Consider the following 20,967-nt stretch of genomic DNA (forward strand, 5'->3'; position numbering starts at 1 on the left):
CCGAAGCCGAGGCTGAGAGAGTGAGCAGTGAAAGGAGCTGCGGGTCGGGACGCATTAGCCCTTTATTGAGCCCCTCCCCCGCGGCGGCGCTCCGAGCTGGGTGGCGGGTGGTCCCTGCTCAGGTCCTTCACCACCCGAGCGCCATGACGCGGGTGCGCAGCCTCCCCAACAGGGGCGAGTCAGTGCAGGCCTGTCCCCGGGAAAGAAAGCTCGGTGGGCGGGCGCTCCAAAGAGACAAGGCAACTCCGAAGCCCAGCTCACTCCCTCTCCCCAGCCAGGAGGGTTTCTCCTCCACTTCCCCACCCAACTCGGACTCCCAACCCCGCAGAGGAATGGATGGTGGGAGAGAAAGTTGTACTTAAGCACGCGCGCTAGGGGGCGCACCCCTCCTGGTTGAGGTTGGGAGTAGGGGCCCCAAGCGATCCCTGATGCAGCAGAGAGGGAGATCGCCTGGGCAGGGGCGGTACCAGCCAGACCCTGCCGACGCCCACACTCACCTTCCGGCCCCTCCAGTCGCTCTTCCTCTGGCCCTGCGCTGCCCTCTTCCCCGTCCAACGCTACCTCCTCTTCCTCTTCCTCCCCAGAAGCGCCTGGGCAGAAGGAAGGCTGGGTGAGCTAGAGTCCCCGATTCTCTGGCCATCCTGCACTCATCCCCCGACCCCCAACCTGGAGGGTCTGGACGCCTAGTCCTAGCGGCACGGCGCCCCCTCCCATCCTCGCTCCCTCACCTGGCTGGAAGTCAATGGTCCTCAGCATTTCGGCCACATGCTCCACGCTCACGGTGAATTCCTCCATGCTTTCATAGCCCGGCTCCGGCCGTCCAGCCAGCTCCACCTTTGACATTGTCCCGACCCTGCGGCAACCGCAGCGGCAGCAGCTCATTTGGAAACACCCAGCACCCTCACCCACTCCCGGTGGCAGCGGAGCCCCCGCGGCCCCTTCCTTTCCCTTCCCACTCCACCTACTCACTTATTGATCAGCTCCTTGGCCTGCTGCAGGGAAGAAAAGAGGGTGAGAGTAAGCATTGTGCCAACCCCTGGCAAAGTCCCATTTCTGATGCCCAACACAGTCCTGCGGGGTCGGTGGGGATGCGCGTCCCAATTCGTTAAGGAAATAATGGACTCAGAGGGGGTGATTTGCCCAAGGCCGTGGGGCAAGTAGGTGCCAGAGATAAGACTTGAACCCGGTCTCCCCGTACCAAGGCCCCCACTGCAGCCACTAGGCAGCCTGACACCACCCCACAAAGCCCACCTGCAGATAGAGCGCCATCTGCGGTTCCTCCATGGACTGGATGGCGGACTCCACCAGCTTAGAGGAGGCCTCCAGGTGGTCTCCGTACTGGCGGATGAGGCCCCTGACGCGCTGCAGCTTCTCCTCCTGCTTCCGGGCCAGCGCCTGCAGCAGATCACCCTTACGCTCCTCCAGAACTGCGCACAGGGCCTCAAACCTCTGGTTGAGCAACTGCTTCTGCCTCCGGCTGTTGTCCTAAAAGACCGGAAGCAAGGATGAGACCTCATAACTGGGAGCGCACGGGGCTACTTGTCGCACTCCCGACTTAATGGAAGTCACAGACAGCCAAGAAGAAAAGTGACCTGTCGATTACACCACGAATTAGTGGCAGAGACAGAACTCCAGCCAAGGGCTGCTGATTCCCAGATCTTTTCAGTAATAATAATGATATATAGTTTGTTAAGGTTTAATTGACATATAACATTATATTAGCTTCAGGTGTACAACATGATGATTCAATATTTGTATATATTGTGAAATGATCACCACAATATGTCTAGTTAACATCCAGCACCATACATAGATTACAAATTTTTTTTTCCTGTGATGAGAACTTTTAAGATCTACTCTCTCAGCAGATAACACTATATTTTAAAGGAGCTTCATGAATGCTGTCTATATTACTTGTATTATCTCATTTAATTCTCAGAAAGATCCAATGAGGTAGCTAACATATTCTCTCATCACTATTTTATATAGTTAAAAACAAGGAAAACTGAACACAAAGAAGTTAAGTTACTGGACCAAAGTCACAGAGCTAGTCAGGGACAGAGCTGGGATTCAAACCAGCAGCCTGGTAAGCACATCCCACTACTTGTGATCCACCTCCAGGAGTCCAGAAACTTTCCCTCCTTCCCATCCCAGGCTCACCTCAATGGTCTGGCACACCTCTTCCATCTGTGTGATCACTGCTTGCACACGGTCATTGCCTGCCACCAGCATCGAGATGCCATCACTGAGCTCACTCTGCCACACACACAGGCCAGCATTTAGGGCTGGAGGACCTAGTCAAGAGCTGTGCCCCTCCCACCCTGGCCAGGCTGCCCAGGAAAGGACTGCCCCCTCCTTTCCACCATCAGGGCATCTTCAGGGCAGCTCTGACAGAGATCTAGAGAGTTTGGAGCCATTCAAGAAGTGTGGAAGCACACTCTATGGATTCTGGAAGGAGGTGGAGAGAGGAAGTCCTCCACCACCAAATGAGAAAGGAAGAGACATTCACCAAATATCCACCAAATGCCAGGCACTGGCCTAGATGCCTTATCTGTAGATTCATGTCTTCCATCAATTTTGAAAAATTCTTCATGATTATCCATTAGGATAATATAGCCTCTTTTCCATTCTCTTTATTCTCTCGTTCTGTGACTCTGATTAGATATATGTTAGACCTTCTCATTCTCAATCTCCTCATCTCCCAGTGCTGTATTCTAAGTTGTTTTTTCAGTCCCCTCTTCCCCACCTTTTTTTTTTTAATTAAAAAAAAAGTTTTTGCCATGCCCCATGGCTTGTGGGATCTTAGTTCCCTGACCAGGGATTGAACGTGGGCCCTCAACAGTGAAAGTGTGGAGTCCTAACCACTGCACCACCAGGGAATTCCCCAGTCCTCTCTTCTTGAGAGAAATCTGTCATTTAATTCATCCTTTGAATGTTTTATTTCAACAATTATATTTTCATTTCTAAAAGCTCTATTTGGTTCTTTGTCAAATCTGCATTTTTGATAGTCTATTATTGCTTTTAAAAAATATTTATTTATTTATTTTTGGCTGCATTGGGCCTTAGTTACAGCATGCAGGATCTTTGTTGCAGCACACGGGCTCTTCATTGTGGTGTGCAGGCTTAGTTGCCCCACAGCACGTAGGCTCCTAGTTCCCTGGCCGGGGATCAAACTCTGGTCCCTGCATTGGAAGGCAGATTCTCAACCACTGGACCAGCAGGGAAGTCCCTATTGCTTATTTTAAAATTTCATTTTAAAGCATTTTATGCAAAGTGACTTTTCATTCTTCAGTAATTCCAGTATCTGAATTTCTTTGTGTATCCTCAATCATGAGCTAATCTTTTGTTGTACTTAAACTGAGAAAAACCCAAGGCTTAAATTGAGGGTTTTTCCTCCAGGCAGAATTTGCATTTGCTTTTGTCAAAAGCCAGGTGGCACAACTGACCACTTTAGGGATTCCTGGGATTCCAGTTTAACCTGGGATCCTTGGGGGTCCTCACTGCAGGCCCCCCACCTTTTAGGAGTTTGGAGGCATAATCTCATCTCTCTAATTCAGTAATAATTTGCCCTGTGGGAAATCCTGCCTTTTCCATGCTTATCACTCAGGATTCTCTTCTCATCCCACTTCCCCTCCTCCTCTCCCCACCTCACTGGCACTTGGAGCTTTCCTTTACTTCCTACGTGTCTACCAATTTAATTTTTAAATTATGTTTCATGTAGAATCTAGATGTGTGACAGTGAGATGGCCTTGAGAGTCCACCATACTGCATCCACTTCTCATTTTATCCTTACAGCTCTCAGGGGTAAGCATTTTCATCCCCATTTTACAAGTGAGGAACGTGAGTGCCAGAGAGGTCAAGTGACTTACCCAAGGTCACACACTGAGTCACGCATAGACTTGGGACTTCAGCCCTGATCTGCCTGCCTTTGAAACCAAGTGGACTAAGAGGCTATGGTTTGAGACCCTGTCCTATGTCCCCACCCCCACACACCTGCTCCCTCTGCTGCTTGATACCTTCTGGCGTTTGTAAATGGTGGGCAGTGGGGCCACCTCACAGTCCTTGTGGGCACCGAAGACCTTGCAGAGAGAGCAAGTGGGCACTTCACAGCTCAGGCAGTAGATATTGATCTTCTCATCTTCATGCTCCTCGCACATGAGGTGCTGCTCAGCCTTGGAATGCAGCGGCCTGGAGGGGAGCGGGCAGGGTGGTAGGAGGGTCAGGGGCCAGGCTGGGTGGGGGGCAAGAGTGTGAGGCTCCATGAACACCTTCTCTTCAGCCTCCACCACCCAGTGCCACCTTCTCTGCCCCTGCAGCTGGTGCTGTGGCTGGGCAGGCGAGTGACTTCCACGGGGCTCTTCCTTTGAGGAATACAGCTATGGCGTAGCGGAGACCTAGATCCAAGAGTAGTTTCTATTCCAGGGCAGGGAAGTCCCGTGGGGCGGGACGTCATGGACGGTTGGCAAGGATCTTGCTGGTGGACGGCCAGCCCCTCGCCAGGTGAAGAGGGGGAAGCACTAACTAGGAATCAGAGGCTGCCTGACCTGGGTGACCTGACGAGCTGGGGGCAAGTCCCTCCTCTTCTCAGGTCCAGTCCTCTCATCATTAAACTGAAGAGGCAGGTTGATCGTTTCAGCTCCTCTCTTCTGGACCTGATGGGTTCCCTGCCTGTGTCCCAGGCCCTGCACTTTAGAGAAACAAGAGACCCTAACAACTCACCGGGAGGACTCCTGCTTGTAAATGTCGATAATGTTCTCCACTAGCAGGTTCCGCTGCAGGCCGTAGACACCATGTCGGTCCAGGACAACCTCATGCCTGCAAGACGGGCAGCGGAAACGGCCTCCTGAAGACACAGTGGTGGAGCCCCGGGATTGCCACAGAGGGTTTGAGGCCTGTGGGGACGGGGAACGTGAGAGAAAGGCACAGTGAGTCATGGGGGAACTGGGAGGAGGCAGGGGGAATATCACGGGTACTGGGGAGTAGGAGAGTGGTGAAGAGGAAGCATCAGCTCTTTTCTATGGCTGGGCGCTCCTCTCCCAGTGGGTGGCCATGGAGACTTTCCCACCTTTGCCTTGTTACTCAGCCCACCTCCTTGAGTGTCCCTGCATCCAGAGCCTAGCTTGATCAAGCCTAGTTAGGGCAGGCTCTCCTCAAAGGGGCCCATCTTGGAGCTGAGGGGAGACATTGACCTCAGCAGGAAGGCCAAAGTAGGAAATGGACTCTGAGTGTTGCAGTCCTCCAGCCTGGGGCTCTCACGGGCCACATCTGGGGGACGTTCTCTGCAGCCATGGTCAGGGGCACGGAGACAAGTGCTGAACAATGGGGCAGACATATCAAGCTGGGTAATTGGGGAAAATCACTCCAGGGACTGGGAATCAGTAGTCCTGGGTTCTTGTGCTGCCCCGACACTGCCCTACTATGCATATTTGGGCAAGCACTCAACCTCTGTACAATTAAGGACAAGATTGGATTATTCATTCTACCGTAAACATTGAGTGTGTCAGGTAATTGCTAGGCTCTGGGGATAAAACATGAACAGGTACATCACATTACCCTCAGGGAGAGCAAACCGACAACCATATCCAACGGGCTGCGTGTTATGACAGGAGGAAGCTCAGAAGAAGGGTTTACCAGAGCTGCTCACCACTTCCTCCTGCTTACACCTCTTAGGGAACTTGCTCCATCCCATCCTAAAAGGGAGAGCCCTGCCATGGCCCAGGCCACGGATGCTTGGCTGAGAATTGAGGAGGTGGTCACCTGACCCAACAGGACCAATCAAATTTTCTCTCTAGGAACTTGGAATCGAGTCACAGAGGCTGAAGTGACTACACCATGTGCAGCTTTCGAACTGAAAAATGACTTGTGAAGTTGGGCTAAAACCTGACATTGTGGCCACCCCAAAATCTGTGCAAGTGGACAGTGTGAGGGGTTAGACACTGTGAACAGAGAAGGCTGGTCTGCAAGGAAGAGAAACAGTCGATCTGGGGAGAGCAGCAGAGATGAAAGACTGGTAAATACTGCTTATTGTTGCTTGATATTCATCCCTTCTTCTTCAATAATAGAGCCCCTGAGTTTTTAGCAAGACACATGGAACTAAGACCATGTGACCAAGCCTCCCTTCCAGCTGGGTGTGACTAGGTGACTGCGTTCTGGCCAATGGTATATAAATAGAAATGTTTTGTGCAATTTCTAGGAAGTGTCTTTAATGGGAAGGGCATGCCCTCCTCCTCCTCTTCTCTCCTTCCTGCTGGCTGGAATAAAGGTGAACTGGCAGGACTTCCCCGGTGGCGCAGGGGTTAAGAATCCGCCTGCCAATGCAGGGGACACAGGTTCCATCCCTGGTCCGGAAGATCCCACATGCCACAGAGCAACTAAGCCCGTGTGCCACAACAACTGAGCCTGTGCTCTAGAGCCTGCAAGCCACAACTACTGAGCCCTTGTGCCACACAACTGAAGCCTGTGTGCCTAGAGCCCGTGCTCCACAAGAGAAGCCACCGCAATGAGAAACACGCGCACTGCAACGAAGAGTAGCCCCCGCTCACCGCAACTAGAGAAAGCCTGCACACAACAACGAAGACCCAACAGGGCTAAAAATAAATAAATAAAGTAAATTTTTAAAAAAAGGATATGGACTGGCGTAGGTTGAAGCAGCAATCTTGAGCCATGAAGTAGCCACATGTCGAGAATGGCAACAAGATAAAAGGAGTGAGTCTCTTATGAGGCCGTCCTGGACTGCCTACCCATACTTTCACTGGAGAGGAAAAACAAAGTATTACCTACTTGAAGCCATTGTTATTTTTGGTTTTCTGTCTTTTATAGCCAAACCTAATCCTAATTGGCTGGAACACCATGCACTCCTAGAGGGTAATGGAGAGAGCAGTCACCTGTGACTTTGTATGTTCAGATGTATTTCCCGCAATTGGATTCCATAAAATTCTCCAAATCCTTATGCTATACATCAACCAGAAGGATGTGCAGCAGCACCTATAGCACATAGAGGATATCCAAGTCCAGAGTCTTATTTGATCCTTTGGTAGCAAGAGATGTAGGCAAGGCAGGAAATGTGGCCCCACTATGAATTGGGTGACTTATCTTGGGGAGAGTGACAGGCATATCATAAATATTACATTTGGGGGGATTTTTTTTTTTTTTTGGCTGCATTGGATCTTCATTGCTGCGTGCAGACTTTCTCTAGTTGCGGCAAGCAGGGGCTACTCTTCATTGCGGTATGCAGGCTTTTCATTGCGGTGGCTTCTCTTGTTGCAGAGCATGGGCTCTAGGCACGTGGGCTTCAGTAGCTGTGGCATGTGGGCTCAGTAGTTGTGGCTCGCAGGCTCTAGAGCGCAGGCTCAGTAGTTGTGGCACACGGGCTTAGCTGCTCCCTGGCATGTGGGATCTTCCCAGACCAGGGCTCGAACCTGTGTCCCCTGCATTGGCAGGCGGATTCTTAGCCACTGCGCCACCAGGGAAGTCCGGGAATTTCTTTAGAATTATAAGAAGTTAACACTTTAGCCCATCATAAAGCTAGAACGGATTAGCTTGAGATTATTCAAGGCTGTGTTTGTGCATCTGTCCTTCTCAATAACTGGAATTGTATGAATATTGTTGAGTTTAGTTTAAAGACTGGGTGAAAGTGTGAGATCACTGGGCTTTTGTTTGCTTAATACAATAATCTTTCAATATTTAGAATCCAAGTGAGCAAAATGGTGTTAGGAGAGCTCTAAGCCTGCAGACTTACTCCTGGAAGGATCTTACTTCTCTTTGTTTTGCTGGTGGCAAGCATATAAAGGTACTCAGTAAATGTCTGAATGGGAGGAAAGGGGGCATATTCTAAAGTCTTGACCCAGAGCAAAGACAAATTGCTAAGAAGCCTCTCCTAACCTCCCTCTCTCACTGCACTCTTCCTCTATACTCATTATTTAACAGTCAACACATGTTTTGAGGGCCTATTATGTGTCAAGCACTGTGCTATGGGCTTTCCAGACATTACCGAATTAACCCTCAAGAATTTCTTGTAAAGATGGTGGAGGAAATGAACATTTACCCCCTAACTTGGACTACAAGAAATAGAACCACAAGGCTAACACCTATTGAACATTTAGTTTATGCCAGGCTTTGCTCTAAGTCCTTTTATTTGTATTAACTCATTTCATCCTCATATCATTAGCCCCATTTCAAGCATGGGAAATTGTAGCCCAGAAAAGTTAAATAAATTTGCACATGGTCATCAGCTAATAGGTGGCAGAATCAATATTTGAACTCAGGCACTTGGACCCCAGAGCCCATCCTAATAATCATTATACTGCATTGTCAGATACAGTAAAATTTAGGTCAATTGAAGAATGATGCCCAGAGCTAACATTTGTCTCTCTGAGCCTCAGGTGAAACATTTTAGTAAAAGAGTCATGAAGGACCAAACAACAACCTGTCACACAGGAAAGAGAGGACAGCCTAAAAATCAACTTTGCAACTGTGGATTGAAGTTATTTGAGCAGAAATAAACAAAAGATGACCCATCAAACCAAAATCCCGTTGCCACAGAGCGCTATGAGGGCCCAGCTGGCAACCAGAATGATCTGCTTGTCTGTGAAAAGAAGAAATAGCGCAAATCTCAAGGGAGATGGATCTACACATGCCCCCACGGTAGATAATTCATCAGATTCTGTGTGAAAAATATTCTGAGGCAACATAACCAAATTGGGACACTCAACTGCCTACTAATCCAGGTCATAACCCTCTGTTCTCCAAAGAAGCCAAAGAGCTAAACAGAGATTACAAACCAATGACAACATCCAGTTAGCCAGTCTGCATTTAAGAGGACAGAGGAAGGAAGCCAAGGTAAACAGGGTTGAGTGAAGAATTCACCCTCAGCACCAGATAAAGCTACCCCTATACAAAGAGGAGTGATAAGCAGAAGAGATCTAACAGGAGATACAAGCCAAGATAATACAAAAAGAAAAGGGAAAAGAAAGCAAGATGAGCAAAGGACAGATGAAGAAAACCCTCTGGAAGAAGAATTGCTCCAGCAAACAATTCAATTTCAATCTAACATTTTTAAAGAAACGAAGAAAACATAGTCTCCTTAATTAAAGAAGAGATATAAGGGAGCAAAGCTGGAAGAAAAAAGTGAGCTGGCAGAATTAAGGAAAGTAAAATATGTTATCAACGTAGAAAGAAAATTCACATTTGACACAGTAAGAAGTAGAATATATGATACTGATAAAAAGTCACATAGATTTTAGTAGAAAATAACAGAGACACAAGTAACCAGAACTACATGCTACAACATGGATCAACCTTGAAAATGCTGTGCTAAGTGAAATAAGCCAGTCACAAAAGGACAAATACTGTATAATCCCTCTTATATGAGGCACCTAGAATAGTCAAATTTACAGAGACGGAAAATAGAAGGGTGGTTGCCAGGGGTTGGGCGAGGGGAAATGGGGAGTTATTATTTAATGGGTACAGTTTCGGTTTGGGACGATGAAAGTTCTGGCGATGGATAGTGGTGATGACTGAACGACAATGTGAATGTTCTTAATGCCACTGAACTGCACACTTAAGACTGGTTAAGGGACTTCCCTGGTGGTCCAGTGGTTAAGACTCCACGCTTCCAATGCAGGGGGCCCGAGTTCAATCCCTGGTCAGGGAACTAGATCCCACATGCTGCAACTAAAGATCCCACATGCCACAACTAAGACCCAGCCAAATAAATAAATAAATAATTTTTTAAGAAGACTGGTCAGGCTTCCCTGGTGGCGCAGTGGTTGAGAGTCTGCCTGCCGATGCGGGGGATGCAGGTTCATGCCCCGGTCCGGGAGGATCCCACATGCCGCGGAGCGGCTGGGCCCGTGAGCCATGGCCACTGAGCCTGCGCGTCCGGAGCCTGTGCTCTGCAACGGGAGAGGCCACAGCAGTGAGAGGCCCGCGTACCACACACACACACACACAAAAAAAAGACTGGTCAAAATAGTAAATTTATATCATGTGGATTTTACCACAGTATTATAAAAGAAAAGAAAAAGTCATTAGGATTTGTTGGGTTATCTTGGCCAGGGGTCCTACTTCAGACTCCCAACATGAGGACTGACCTCAGGGATTGGCCTGAGGTGGGCTGGCGAGGCACTCTACCTCTTCACCGCTTCCCCACCTGCCAAAGAAATTTCTGTGGTAGCTCATCCCACTGGCTAATCGTGACCATTCTCCTGGGACCAGAGGCTCTGAGAGGCAATCAGTACTCAGGCAGTCAACCGTCAATCCCTTGTTTGAAGAACACCACCTTTCTTGGGAGCTGGAGAGCACACAGGGCAGGCAAGGAGGAGGGTTGCACCTCTTTGGCCACAGGGTGGTGCTGCTCCCTGGAGCAGATGCCACAGCTGAGCACAGCTTTGCCATTCATTCCTGGGTACCAGAGTCCCTCCCTCTTCCACAGCTCAACTCCTCCTGCCATATCATACCTCTGGTTGGCTTTCCTCCTAACCTCGAGGGCACCCCTTCCTTTCTGTGATGGCTTTGGCAATGTTTCCCCCACCCGACTCCACACCGCCCCACTTCCTTTGCTAGACCCTGAAGCATATATATATATGTGTATATATATATGCCCTTCGGTACTGGGGCTAAATTTGACTGGTAATAAAATAGTAAAGTTTTTCTTTGGCATTTTCCAGGCCCTCGAGCTTATGGCCCAACACACATGTTGCTTAGAGGCCTCACTGTGCTACCCATGTGCTCAGTACTTCCCCAAATACGGCATACATACTGAGGACAGGTGTGAAGATTTCAGGTGATACGAGGATGGACATTTAAATTTTTTATGTGTTTATCTCAATGCATATTAGAAAAAATAACCAGCCTATAACACTGGTGATTTTTCATGGATTTTGTCATTTAGAATGATAAATATTTCAGCTTTAAAAGTGAGTTCTGGGACTTCCCTGGTGGCGCAGTGGTTAAGAATCCGCCTGCCAATGTAGGGGACACAGGTTCGAGCCCTGGTCCGGGAAGATCCCACGTGCCGCGGAGCAACGAAGCCAGTGCGCCACAACTACTGAGCCTGCGCTCTAGAGCCCACGTGCCACAACTACTGAGCCCGTGAGCCACAACTACTGAGCATGTGTGCCAAAACTACTGAAGCCCGCGTGCCTAGAGCCTGTGCTCCTCAGCAAGAGAAGCCACCGCAATGAGAAGCCCGCTCACCGCAACGAAGAGTAGACCCTGCTCGCCGCAACTGGAGAAAGCCCGTGTGAAGCAACGAAGACCCAATGCAGCCAAAAATAAATAAATTTATTTTTTTAAAAAAGTTCTTTTCCACAACATTGTTAATCAACTATACTCCAATATATTGTAAAATAAAAAGTTTTTTAAAATATGAGTTCTTTTAGATAGAAATACTCAAGCATAGCATAGGTGGTACACAGCTTTGGCAAACATCAGGAAGGTGAAACGAGAATGAAGTTTGGGATGTTTGCTCTAACCCTTTTCTGACTCCCTCCCCTTATCAAAACTTGTGTGTCTTGTGTCCCAAACCTTTTGCAAATGCTAGGTGGCTACCTTGAGAAAGTCACCTGTACTGGATCTGTAGATACAATTGTTACCCATTCTTGGCAACATTTTAACAGAGGGCATTCAATGCAGGATGATGTAGGGAAAGTAACACTGATCTGAAGATCTGGTTTGGGATTTGCCATTTATGACCTTGGGAAAATAATTTCTCTTAGGGCTCAAATTTCCTCCGATCTAAAAAGAGGATTTGTACTTAGCACTAGCTCCTTTCAAAGGCTGATGTTTTCTGAGCAATGAGCCTTAATGGATATATTTATGGTAAGAATACTGACCGGTGTGGGGGAAGGGAGTTGTTGGTTATAACAGCCTTCTCCTCTCACACCTTGCAGGCCACCATATTCCACCCTGTTTAACCTTTTGGCTCCTGTGATCCGGTATCTCACTTGTTTTTGCCAGTTCCTCGCTGTCTCTGGATTGCCCTCTTCCTGCCTGATGTCAGCACTTCCTGAAATCCCATCTCCTCTGAAACAGCCCTAGTGTATTTAGATGGATTTATACATTCTACAGTTTGTATTATCTGTAAGGTTTAAATTTTACGTAATACACCTGTATTATTTTTGTAACCAGAATGAACAGTAAAATTGCTTTTTCAGATAGTTAACATGCTGGTTATTTAATAGTAAAGATTAAATGCGTTATAGAGGAATTATTATGCAACTATCTTTAACAGTTCTTAACATGGGGAGAGACCCATGAAAAAAGCAGGATATAAGTCTATATAGACAGTAGGATCCCAATTTTGAAATGGGTGATGGGATTTACAGGATTTTAAAATTTCTTCTTTGTAGTCATCTACATTTACCAAATATCTTTGTATAGACCATGAAATTACTTTATAAAATACATAAAATAAAACTTAAACATTTTGGTAATCATTTCCATTGAGTGATAGAATTGTGGGTGATTCCTTTTTTTTTTTTTTTTGCCGTACGCGGGCCTCTCACTGTTGTGGTCTCTCCCGTTGCGGAACACAGGCTCCGGACACGCAGGCTCAGCAGCCATGGCTCACGGGCCCAGCCGCTCCGCGGCATGTGGGATCCTCCCGGACCGGGGCACGAACCCGTGTCCCCTGCATCGGCAGGCGGAGTCTCAACCACTGCGCCACCAGGGAAGCCCGGTGATTCCTTTTTTAATATAATTTCCAAATTTTGTACAGGGACTTTGGGTTTGGGGGAAGAAATAAACCCTTTACTTTTAAAAAGTGCAATGCTCAATCCTGCCGTAAATGAAAAGGGGGCGCTAGACTGCCAGACTAGTTAACAAGTGAAAACGCTATTTAGGAGACCGTAAGGAACTATGTTAGTTCGAGGGAGGAGGTGTTTAAGAAGATACCATTTGAAGACAGGGTAGACAGGAAGCAGGAGATGGTCGTTAGGAAAGAGTTTCAGGAGACCAGAGATACTATAGGAGTTTAGGTTACAGACAGCGGACTCCTGAGACGGGCGGGGGGTTGAGGGGTGGGGGAGGAGCTAGAAAAGGTAGGTTTTACCAAGAAGGGCTTTTTTTTTTTTTGGCTGCGTTGGGTCTTCGTTGCTGCACGCGGGCTTTCTCTAGTTATGGCGAGCAGGGGCTACTCTCTGTTGCGGTGGCTTCTCTTGTTGCGGAGCACGGGCTGTAGGCGCGTGGGCTTCAGCAGTTGTGGCACGTGGGCTCAGTAGTTGTGGCGCATGGACTTAGTTGCTCCGCGGCATGTGGGATCTTCCCGGACCAGGGCTCTCACCCGTGTCCCCTACATTGGCAGGCGGATTCTTAACCACTGCGCCACCAGGGAAGCCCCCAAGAAGGGCTTTCTAAAAATAATTGTGGTTAAAAAAATGGAGGGCTTTGAATCCAAGGGTAAAGATCTGAACTTAACTTTATAGGCAAGGTTTCTAAACTGCAAGAGAAAATTGGAGAGAATATTAATCTAACAGAGGTGATTTGGATACATGGGAGAGGAGACTATGGCTTTTGCTTCTGATCTAAAGGCACAGATCAGAAGCAAGAGCCATAGTCAGTGCAGGTCACAGGCTTGCCCTCAGATAGTGGCAGTAATCCTGCAAAGACTAGGGATGCCAGAGGTGGAATATGGCCAATCACTTGGCTGTGGGTGGGCTGTGGGGAAAGGAGGGAGTAAGACAATTCGGGCATTTCAAGCCTGGATGTTTGGGAAGACACCGGAAGCTGTATGCTGTATACATTTTGTATAACAAAATGTATAATTTTGTCAATTATACCTCAACAGAGCTGGAGAATAAATGCTGGAGAACTTAACCTGGGGGCCACAGCCCGCAAAAGATCCATAACTACAACTTACGGGGTCTGTGAGCCTCGATGGGAAAACAATTACATCTTCATTTTCACTAACGTGCCTAGCAGAACTTGAGCGCTTTCTTCGATTATGAAGGTAAGCGACAAACCACGTGGGTTTAGCAGTACCTGTGACTTTGTCACCAACAGAAATCAAGGGTATTTTCATATCACATTACAGTTGTTGATCAAATCTCCAAAAACAATTTATGCTTATCACTACTTCTAAACTATAGTAGTTATTAGGCCCACTGTTCCTTCTCTCTCTCTCTTTTTTTTTTTTTTGGTTGCACCGCGAGGCATGCGGGATCTTATTTCCCTGACCAGGGATCGAACCCGTGCCCCGTGCAGTGGGAGCGCAGAGTCCTAACCACTGGCCCGCCAGGGAATTCCCCCATCTCAGTATTTAATGTGTTAACCGAGAAGCACATATATTACTCTATCAAAAAACATGTTCTAATTATTTTGGTAATTATATTCCAGCGTTTCTCAAGCTTTTTTTCACTCCTGCCTCTTCTAAGAGCTTTTTAAGACATTTCCCCCCAATTGCTATCCCCCGCAATTAAATTTTAACACCACAAATCTTAAAAATGTCAAACTCCTAGAAGCAGAGATTAGAAAGTCAGTTGCCAGAGGCTTGAGGTGGGGAAATGGGTAGCTGTTGGTCAAAGGGCACAAGCTTTCAGTTATAAAATGAAGTTCCTGGGAGCTAATGTACAGCGTGGTGACTGTAGTTAATGACACTGTATTGTGTACTTGGCATCTGCTGAGAGAGTCTAGACCCCTCACATACAAAAATGGAAACTGTGAGGTGGTGAATGTATTACCTACCTTGATTGCGGTAATCACTTTACAATGTATAGACATATCACATTATCATGTTGTATACCTTAAATATATATAACTTTGTCAATTATACCTCAACAGAGCTGGGGAATAAAGTTTTACATAAGAGCAGAAAATAAAATGTAAAATTGCAATAAACTTTTTTAATACCACAGATATAATTAGAGCAATATCACCCCCACTGAGACTGCATGCTGTGTTCTAACGCAATTGGTTTTCTTTATAATCATATATGTTATAATTTATGCACTTAAAAACCCTGTTCTTAAAAAAAAAACACATACATTGTCCTTAGGATCCATAGGCTTCACAAACTAAAAAGGGATCTATAGCACAAAAAGAGATTACTTTCTGCCCTGATCGTGAGTCCCCAGATGGTCTCATCACAAACAGGAACTTTACACTCTGAGGTGCGCATGGCAACTTCCTTAATACGTCTCCATAGCTGACAGTCTCCACCTTGGGCTAAAGATCTCTCAGCTGACCAATATCCAGTTAGCATAAGCTATCTTCTGCTTCTGTTTATCTTTCTCTTTCAAGACGAAGAAATAACTTTGCTTGAATCTTACATTTACCCAAGGGAGCCAGCCCCATAAAGTAAAATTTCACGGGCCAATAATGTGATGTGTAGAGAAAATTCCATCACTCTAGGAAGCAGAACACCTAGATTTACGTCCCTACTCTGTCCCTTTGTTTGTGTGACTGTAACCTGTTTCCTGTGTTCTCCCCTGTAAAATGGAAATAATATTGATTCTAACTCAAATGGAATCACACATGTGAAGGTACTCTATAAATTATAAAGCACTGTACAAATGGTTATTTAAAATCCTAATCTAGACCTTAAAAATATATGACCACATAGAACCACAGGACATGAAATAACTGTTCTTCCTTCACTGTGAAGGATAAAATGGAATGGAATAAATACATGGAATTCTAGGCCATGGTCAGGGGTTTTGTGTGGCATAAGAGCTATATGGTGCCTTCTGTTTCTTTTGTGATGGTCCATGGCATCCAACAGAAATGTTCCATCTAGAAAGATGCTCTGTGAATGCAGTTTCTCTCTCAAATCTATTCTTATCTCAGAATGTTTTCCCACTTTCCTGGCTATCCAGAGTGATGCTGATTGGGGATACTGGCCCAGGATGGAAGAGGGGTTGTTGGAGGCTACCTCCCCTAAACTGTTGGCCTGGCCAATGATGAGTAGTGGACCACGCAGATCCTCTGGGCCAGACCCTCAGAATACACTGGAGACACTGAGAAAATGGTGGCAGAAGACCAGACATTTGGTCTGGTGACCTTGGCCCTCTTCCTCTGAGCTTTAGAAGAATACAGGTGTTGGCAGCAAGAGCTGAGCTGTGGGTGGAGAAGGGGTTTGGGGTGGTGAGCTAGCTCTGCCCGACAGAACCTAGCAATGAGTGTGGCACAGGAGTTTGTGAATGGAGGCTGGCGGAAAGGAGGGCTGGTAAGCAGAAGAGTGAGCCAAGGTAGGACGCTAGTAACAGAATGCAAAGTCCTGAAAAAATGGAAATCCGTAATGATATTTCTTGAATTTGTGAAATCAGATTGTTAGAATTACAAGGATGTTAAAGATCAGTTTAAAACCTCCGTTTCATCCATACATGTGTAAACAGGCTTGAAGAGGTGAAATAGCCTGCTTTACATCACGTGACAAATTAAGGAAGAAGCTGGTGGGACGTGAGCCCAGGAACGCTGAGTCTCTGTCTATGATTTTGTTTCCCACTCAACCCAGTTTCTTCCCTCTCTCAGAAAGGAGACCTGCCCAAGGCTGGGCTGGGGAGGGGGTGTCTTGGTGCCCTCAGTAGCAGGTAGACGTGGCCGAGGAGACAGGCTGTGTAGGGTTTTCACCAGCTGGCCTGTACTTGATGACAGCAGGTCCTAACAATTAGCCAGTAAAGAAGTGGAATTCGGGATGAAGTAAAAGAGGTCATCTCCTTCCCTGACTGCGCTTTATGGGAGAAGGAAGCCCCTTTCTTGCTATTCCCATCTCTGTAGATCTCTCCCTACATGGACACCCTCCAGAAAAGCTCTTTCTGATCAACCTCTAACAAGGCCTTCTGGTTGCCTGTTAAATTACAACAGGTTGCAGCGCATAAACAAGTGCCCACAGTGAAGTGGGGGCAGGTATAAAAATAAACCAAAGGCAGTTTTAAAGTAGTTTAGGAGTGAATAGAGTTTACAAATTCAGAAACACATGGGAAGATGTTTGTGTCAAATTCCCACACCGACAGCTTTCCTCTAGTCAAAATGCTTGGTAGCTGAGTGGGTGCAAGTGAGGGGAAAGAGAGAGAGAGAAATTAGAGGGGGTTAATGTGGTGTTTTATTCTGTTTAAATTCAGAGAACGAGCGAGCGAGAGAGCTGTATCACAGCTCTGAAGAAAACTAGTTAAATTGTGACGGCAACTATGTAAAAATATGTATGAGACACAAGCACATGAAAGTAATATGCAAACGTGAAAATGATTGTGTTGGAGGACGTGGGATTATGGATGATTTCCCTCCCAAACCCTTAATACAGTTCAACATTTTCAATGGAAAAAAAATTGTTTTTTCTTTTTTGGCCATGTCGTGTGGCATGTGGGATCTTAGCTCCCCGACCAGGGATTGAACCTGGACCCTCAGCAGTGAGAGCTCGGAGTCCTAACCACTGGACTGCCAGGGAATTACCTCAATGAAATATTTTAACTTCTAAAATTTTGCTTCCTGGCTCTTTTGTTAACCTGATGTTATAAGATCATAAGCCCTCCAAATTCTTGTTTGTTGCCCATCACAGCAGTTTTTAGGATAGCAGGACACTTGGCACCATCTAAATGTTGCAGAGCGCAGATTAAACAGACTATGGCCCAGCTACAACACTGGACCACTGCACAGCCATGAAAAAGGAAGGTGCATTAACTTTTTTTTTTTTTTTTTTGGCTGTGCCACAAGGCCTGAGGGATCTTAGTTCCCTGACCAGGGGTCGAACCCGTGCCCCCTGCAGTGGAAGTGCAGAGCCTTAACCACTGGACCGCTGGGGAAGTCCCCCAAACGAAGGTGCATATCAGAATGTGTGGATATGAAACAATGGCCAAGAGAGTGAACAAAGGCAGGTATGGGATGAATTTAGTTTAAACATGTGTGTATACACACACACACACACAGAGAAACATGTACCGGCCCATGGAAAATTTCTGGAAGGATACCCAAGATAGTTGGTAATGGCTACCTCCATCTGGAGAAGGGAATTACATAGGGCCTGAGGTGAAGATTCACTTCTCATGATATAAATTCCTATAGCGTTTGAAAAAAAAAGTGTGTGGGGGTGGGTGTATAATATACTGGTATCACTTTCCTAAGTCCTATTAACTTTCTAGGCAATGTTCTAAGGGTGTTCTTCCTAAGTAGTTTTAAGAGAGAGAAACCACAAGTCCTATTCTTGTCCCCAGACTTAGAAAACAGACAATCTGATTATGCTGAGAGTTGTCAAAATGTGGAGGCAATGTGCGAAGAAACTAAATACGCTCATCTTTCAGAGGGAGGTCTACTGAGATGTGTATACATAGTGCAGCTGAAGAACTGGGTCAGCCTCCCACCAGGCCACCCCAAATAAAGCAGCAAGGAAATGAGCTGTTCGACTTCTCTCCTTGGAGGGCCCAGGGGTGCCCGGCACTTTAAAGGATACACAGTAGTCCAGACGCACAGAACCATCCCAAAGCTCTGGGAATCGTGTTCTCTCCCAAATATTCTGTACCAAACAATTCCCAAGTCTCTCAGGGCCCAGATCAGTATTCCAGAGCTTCAAGGAACCAAAACAGTGTGTCTAGATACAGAGGATGGACTGGAACATCTTCTAGCCTCCTTATGTAGGACCGTCCCTGGGTCCTCTACCCAATGACACCGTGCGCTATGCACTCTAATATTCTGACCAATTTTTTACAGAACACGTTACCTTCACTTTCAAAACTCTGTTCTGCTTTCACATATTTCAGGCTCTAATGGAAAGACATTTCACCACAAATTCATGAGAAGGGATGGCAAAATCGTTTTGTCATTCCCTCCTAGGCATCTCAGCCTGAAGGATGTTCAGCGTTACTAAGACCGAGGGAAAACCCAAGATAGTGGGCAAGGCATAGCCTCTGGTACGTGACTTAGTGCCCAGGATAAGCAGATCCCAGAGAGGGAAAATCACTGGCTCTGAGGTTCTCTGGAGCCAAATAATGGCAGGTTTGGACGCGAAGAGGAACAGGAGATGGGAACGAGCCTTAATGAGAAGATGGCAGGAGAGACCATGGAGGTCAGTGAAGATGAACTGCAGACAGCAAAGGGTGCGTCACAGGGCATAGCTGTGGAATGACTTCAATTAGCCAGCCCATTATTTTCCCCCAAACATGCTGCCCCTAAAGAACTTAAAAGGGAAACATTTTCTTGGTTAAGTTGAAAATCACTGTGTTCAACACATTTCCTCATAATTTCTGATACAGATGAAGAATATGTGCTCGTGATGTTTCTTATCGCTGCCATGCCTACTAAGCCAGCCAGCTCTGGTCTATTCTGAGTCTTTACTTCATTTGCAAGGGTGTGTGTGTGTGTGTGTGTGTGTGTGTGTGTGTGTGTGTACATGCCTTTATCCCTCACTCTCCCTGATCTTTGTTCATTTTATAGGTTACTAGAACCTACACCAGGGCACGGGGCAAGAAAGAAAACCCATTTATATAAACCATTCTGAAATGTGCTTTTATTTTTGAAACCAGGAGCTAAAATGATATCTGTGAATTTGATTAACTATGCTTTGCTCCATGACCACACATAAGCCAAGACTGGTTACATTTTGGGGAAGTAAAATGTATTCTCTGCCTTTTCCCTGCTTAAGTGACCTCAATCCATTTTAACCAGCAGGTCCCTTAACTGACCAGTCTGAGGTGGGACACAGGTGTGAACTTCAGCTGGGGAGGATTCCCAGTCTCCTGCCCACTGTCTAACTCTGCCTCCCCCCAAAGATGGATGCGTTCAGCTTTGCTTTGAATACAAGGAGTTTCACTGTCATCATGGACCTTTCTCACAGAGTTTGGTCTTTAATGTTTCATTATCTCACTGCTATTTTCTCCAGATTTTCCATATTGTTCTCGAAATCTCAAACTCCAAACTGGAATGCAGAGTCTAGCACCGACTGTCCCACAGCCTGCTGGAGGATCACGTCCCTCCCAGTTTCTAAGGGGGTCTCCTTTCCTCTGTAGATACCAGCACCCCAGCGGCTGTCCACGCACAGGCTGTACTCGCCAGCCTGCAGAGCAGCTGCTGACTCACGCGTACTTTGGGGTCTGCTAGGACCCCTGGCTCTTCTTCTGCTCTTCAGCCAGGACAGCCCCCACCCACCTCATGGAACTCTCCTCCCATCACCTTCTGGGGTCTCAGCGCTGACCCGATTAGAAGTCTCCCACGAGTCTGCACTGCTTTACCGGGCCCCGCCCCTGCCCCGGCCCACCTGGAAGACGTCATTGGCACACTTGCGGCACAGGTTGTGCTGACACGGGAGGATCACCACCGGTTTGGAGAACATCTCCAGGCAGATGGGGCAGATGAGCTGCTTCTCCAGGCTGTCCATGCTGTGCGCATCCCCTAGCAGCGGCTTGAAACCCACCGTGAAGTTCATCCCCTCAGCAATCGTGCCTAGCCTGGCCTTGACCCTGGCCCTGGCCTTCCCTCACTGCCTCCGCACGGACCCTTCCTCGTTTACTTGACAGCCTGCGATTCTTGCGTTCCCTTCGGGAGCTGCTCTCTGCCGAGATAGCTCTGCTAGCTCTTCCGTCCCTTCCTCTAACAATTTGCCTTGTCTCAGATAGCTGTTTTCAGACACTTCTGTGTCTCTCTTGAGTCTCTGCTCTGTACCCCAGCCAGGCACACGTAGCTTTTTCTATCCCTCCCTCCCTGAATGGCTCTGGCCCTGGAAATTTCTCCTTTTGTTTCCCAGACCACTCTTGTCCACTCTATGGGCGGCACGGTTTGTCTCTCACTCCCCAGAGAGGAGATTATTTTTTAACGTGGGGGTGGGGAACGAGGGGCATGTGTGTGTGACATTCCAGCTCCCAATTTAGCTCATGTAAGGCGAGCCACAGCTGTCACCGAGTGACCCTGACTCACTCAGGAACGGTGACTCCCTTGAGCAAGAGGCGGGGTGAGCTTCACCGCTTATGGTGGAAGGTAGGACAGCAAACGGGCTCTCACTCGGGGGCCTCCTGTGAGCCCCTGACCCCCATGCTCTGGCCTGGGCCC

General features: G+C 47.3%; 1 protein-coding gene across 1 annotated transcript; it reads right to left on the reverse strand.

Moving 5' to 3' along the window:
- Positions 1 to 44: 44 nt before the first annotated feature.
- Positions 45 to 20,759, reverse strand: TRIM54 (tripartite motif containing 54). Its single transcript, XM_059079951.2, has 9 exons — positions 20,180 to 20,759; positions 4,720 to 4,892; positions 4,017 to 4,188; positions 2,161 to 2,256; positions 1,252 to 1,485; positions 970 to 992; positions 729 to 853; positions 498 to 590; positions 45 to 190 (listed from the first exon to the last, which is right to left on the reverse strand). The coding sequence occupies exons 1-9, from the start codon at positions 20,345 to 20,347 to the stop codon at positions 180 to 182; spliced, it is 1,095 nt and encodes a 364-aa protein (XP_058935934.1). The 5' UTR covers positions 20,348 to 20,759; the 3' UTR covers positions 45 to 179.
- Positions 20,760 to 20,967: the final 208 nt, after the last annotated feature.

This window comes from Kogia breviceps, chromosome 11 (genome assembly GCF_026419965.1).
Source record: "Kogia breviceps isolate mKogBre1 chromosome 11, mKogBre1 haplotype 1, whole genome shotgun sequence".
Lineage (NCBI taxonomy): Eukaryota > Metazoa > Chordata > Mammalia > Artiodactyla > Physeteridae > Kogia > Kogia breviceps.

Bases quoted from the DNA above. Each gene is read 5' to 3' on its own strand.
- TRIM54 (XM_059079951.2), bottom strand. From the start codon at position 20,347: ATGAACTTCACGGTGGGTTTCAAGCCGCTGCTAGGGGATGCGCACAGC. The intron at 4,893-20,179 runs GTGGGCCGGGGC...CCGTCCCCACAG, and splicing joins GTGCCAATGACGTCTTCCAG to GCCTCAAACCCTCTGTGGCA. The intron at 1,486-2,160 runs GTGAGCCTGGGA...CCGGTCTTTTAG, and splicing joins AGGTGTGCCAGACCATTGAG to GACAACAGCCGGAGGCAGAA.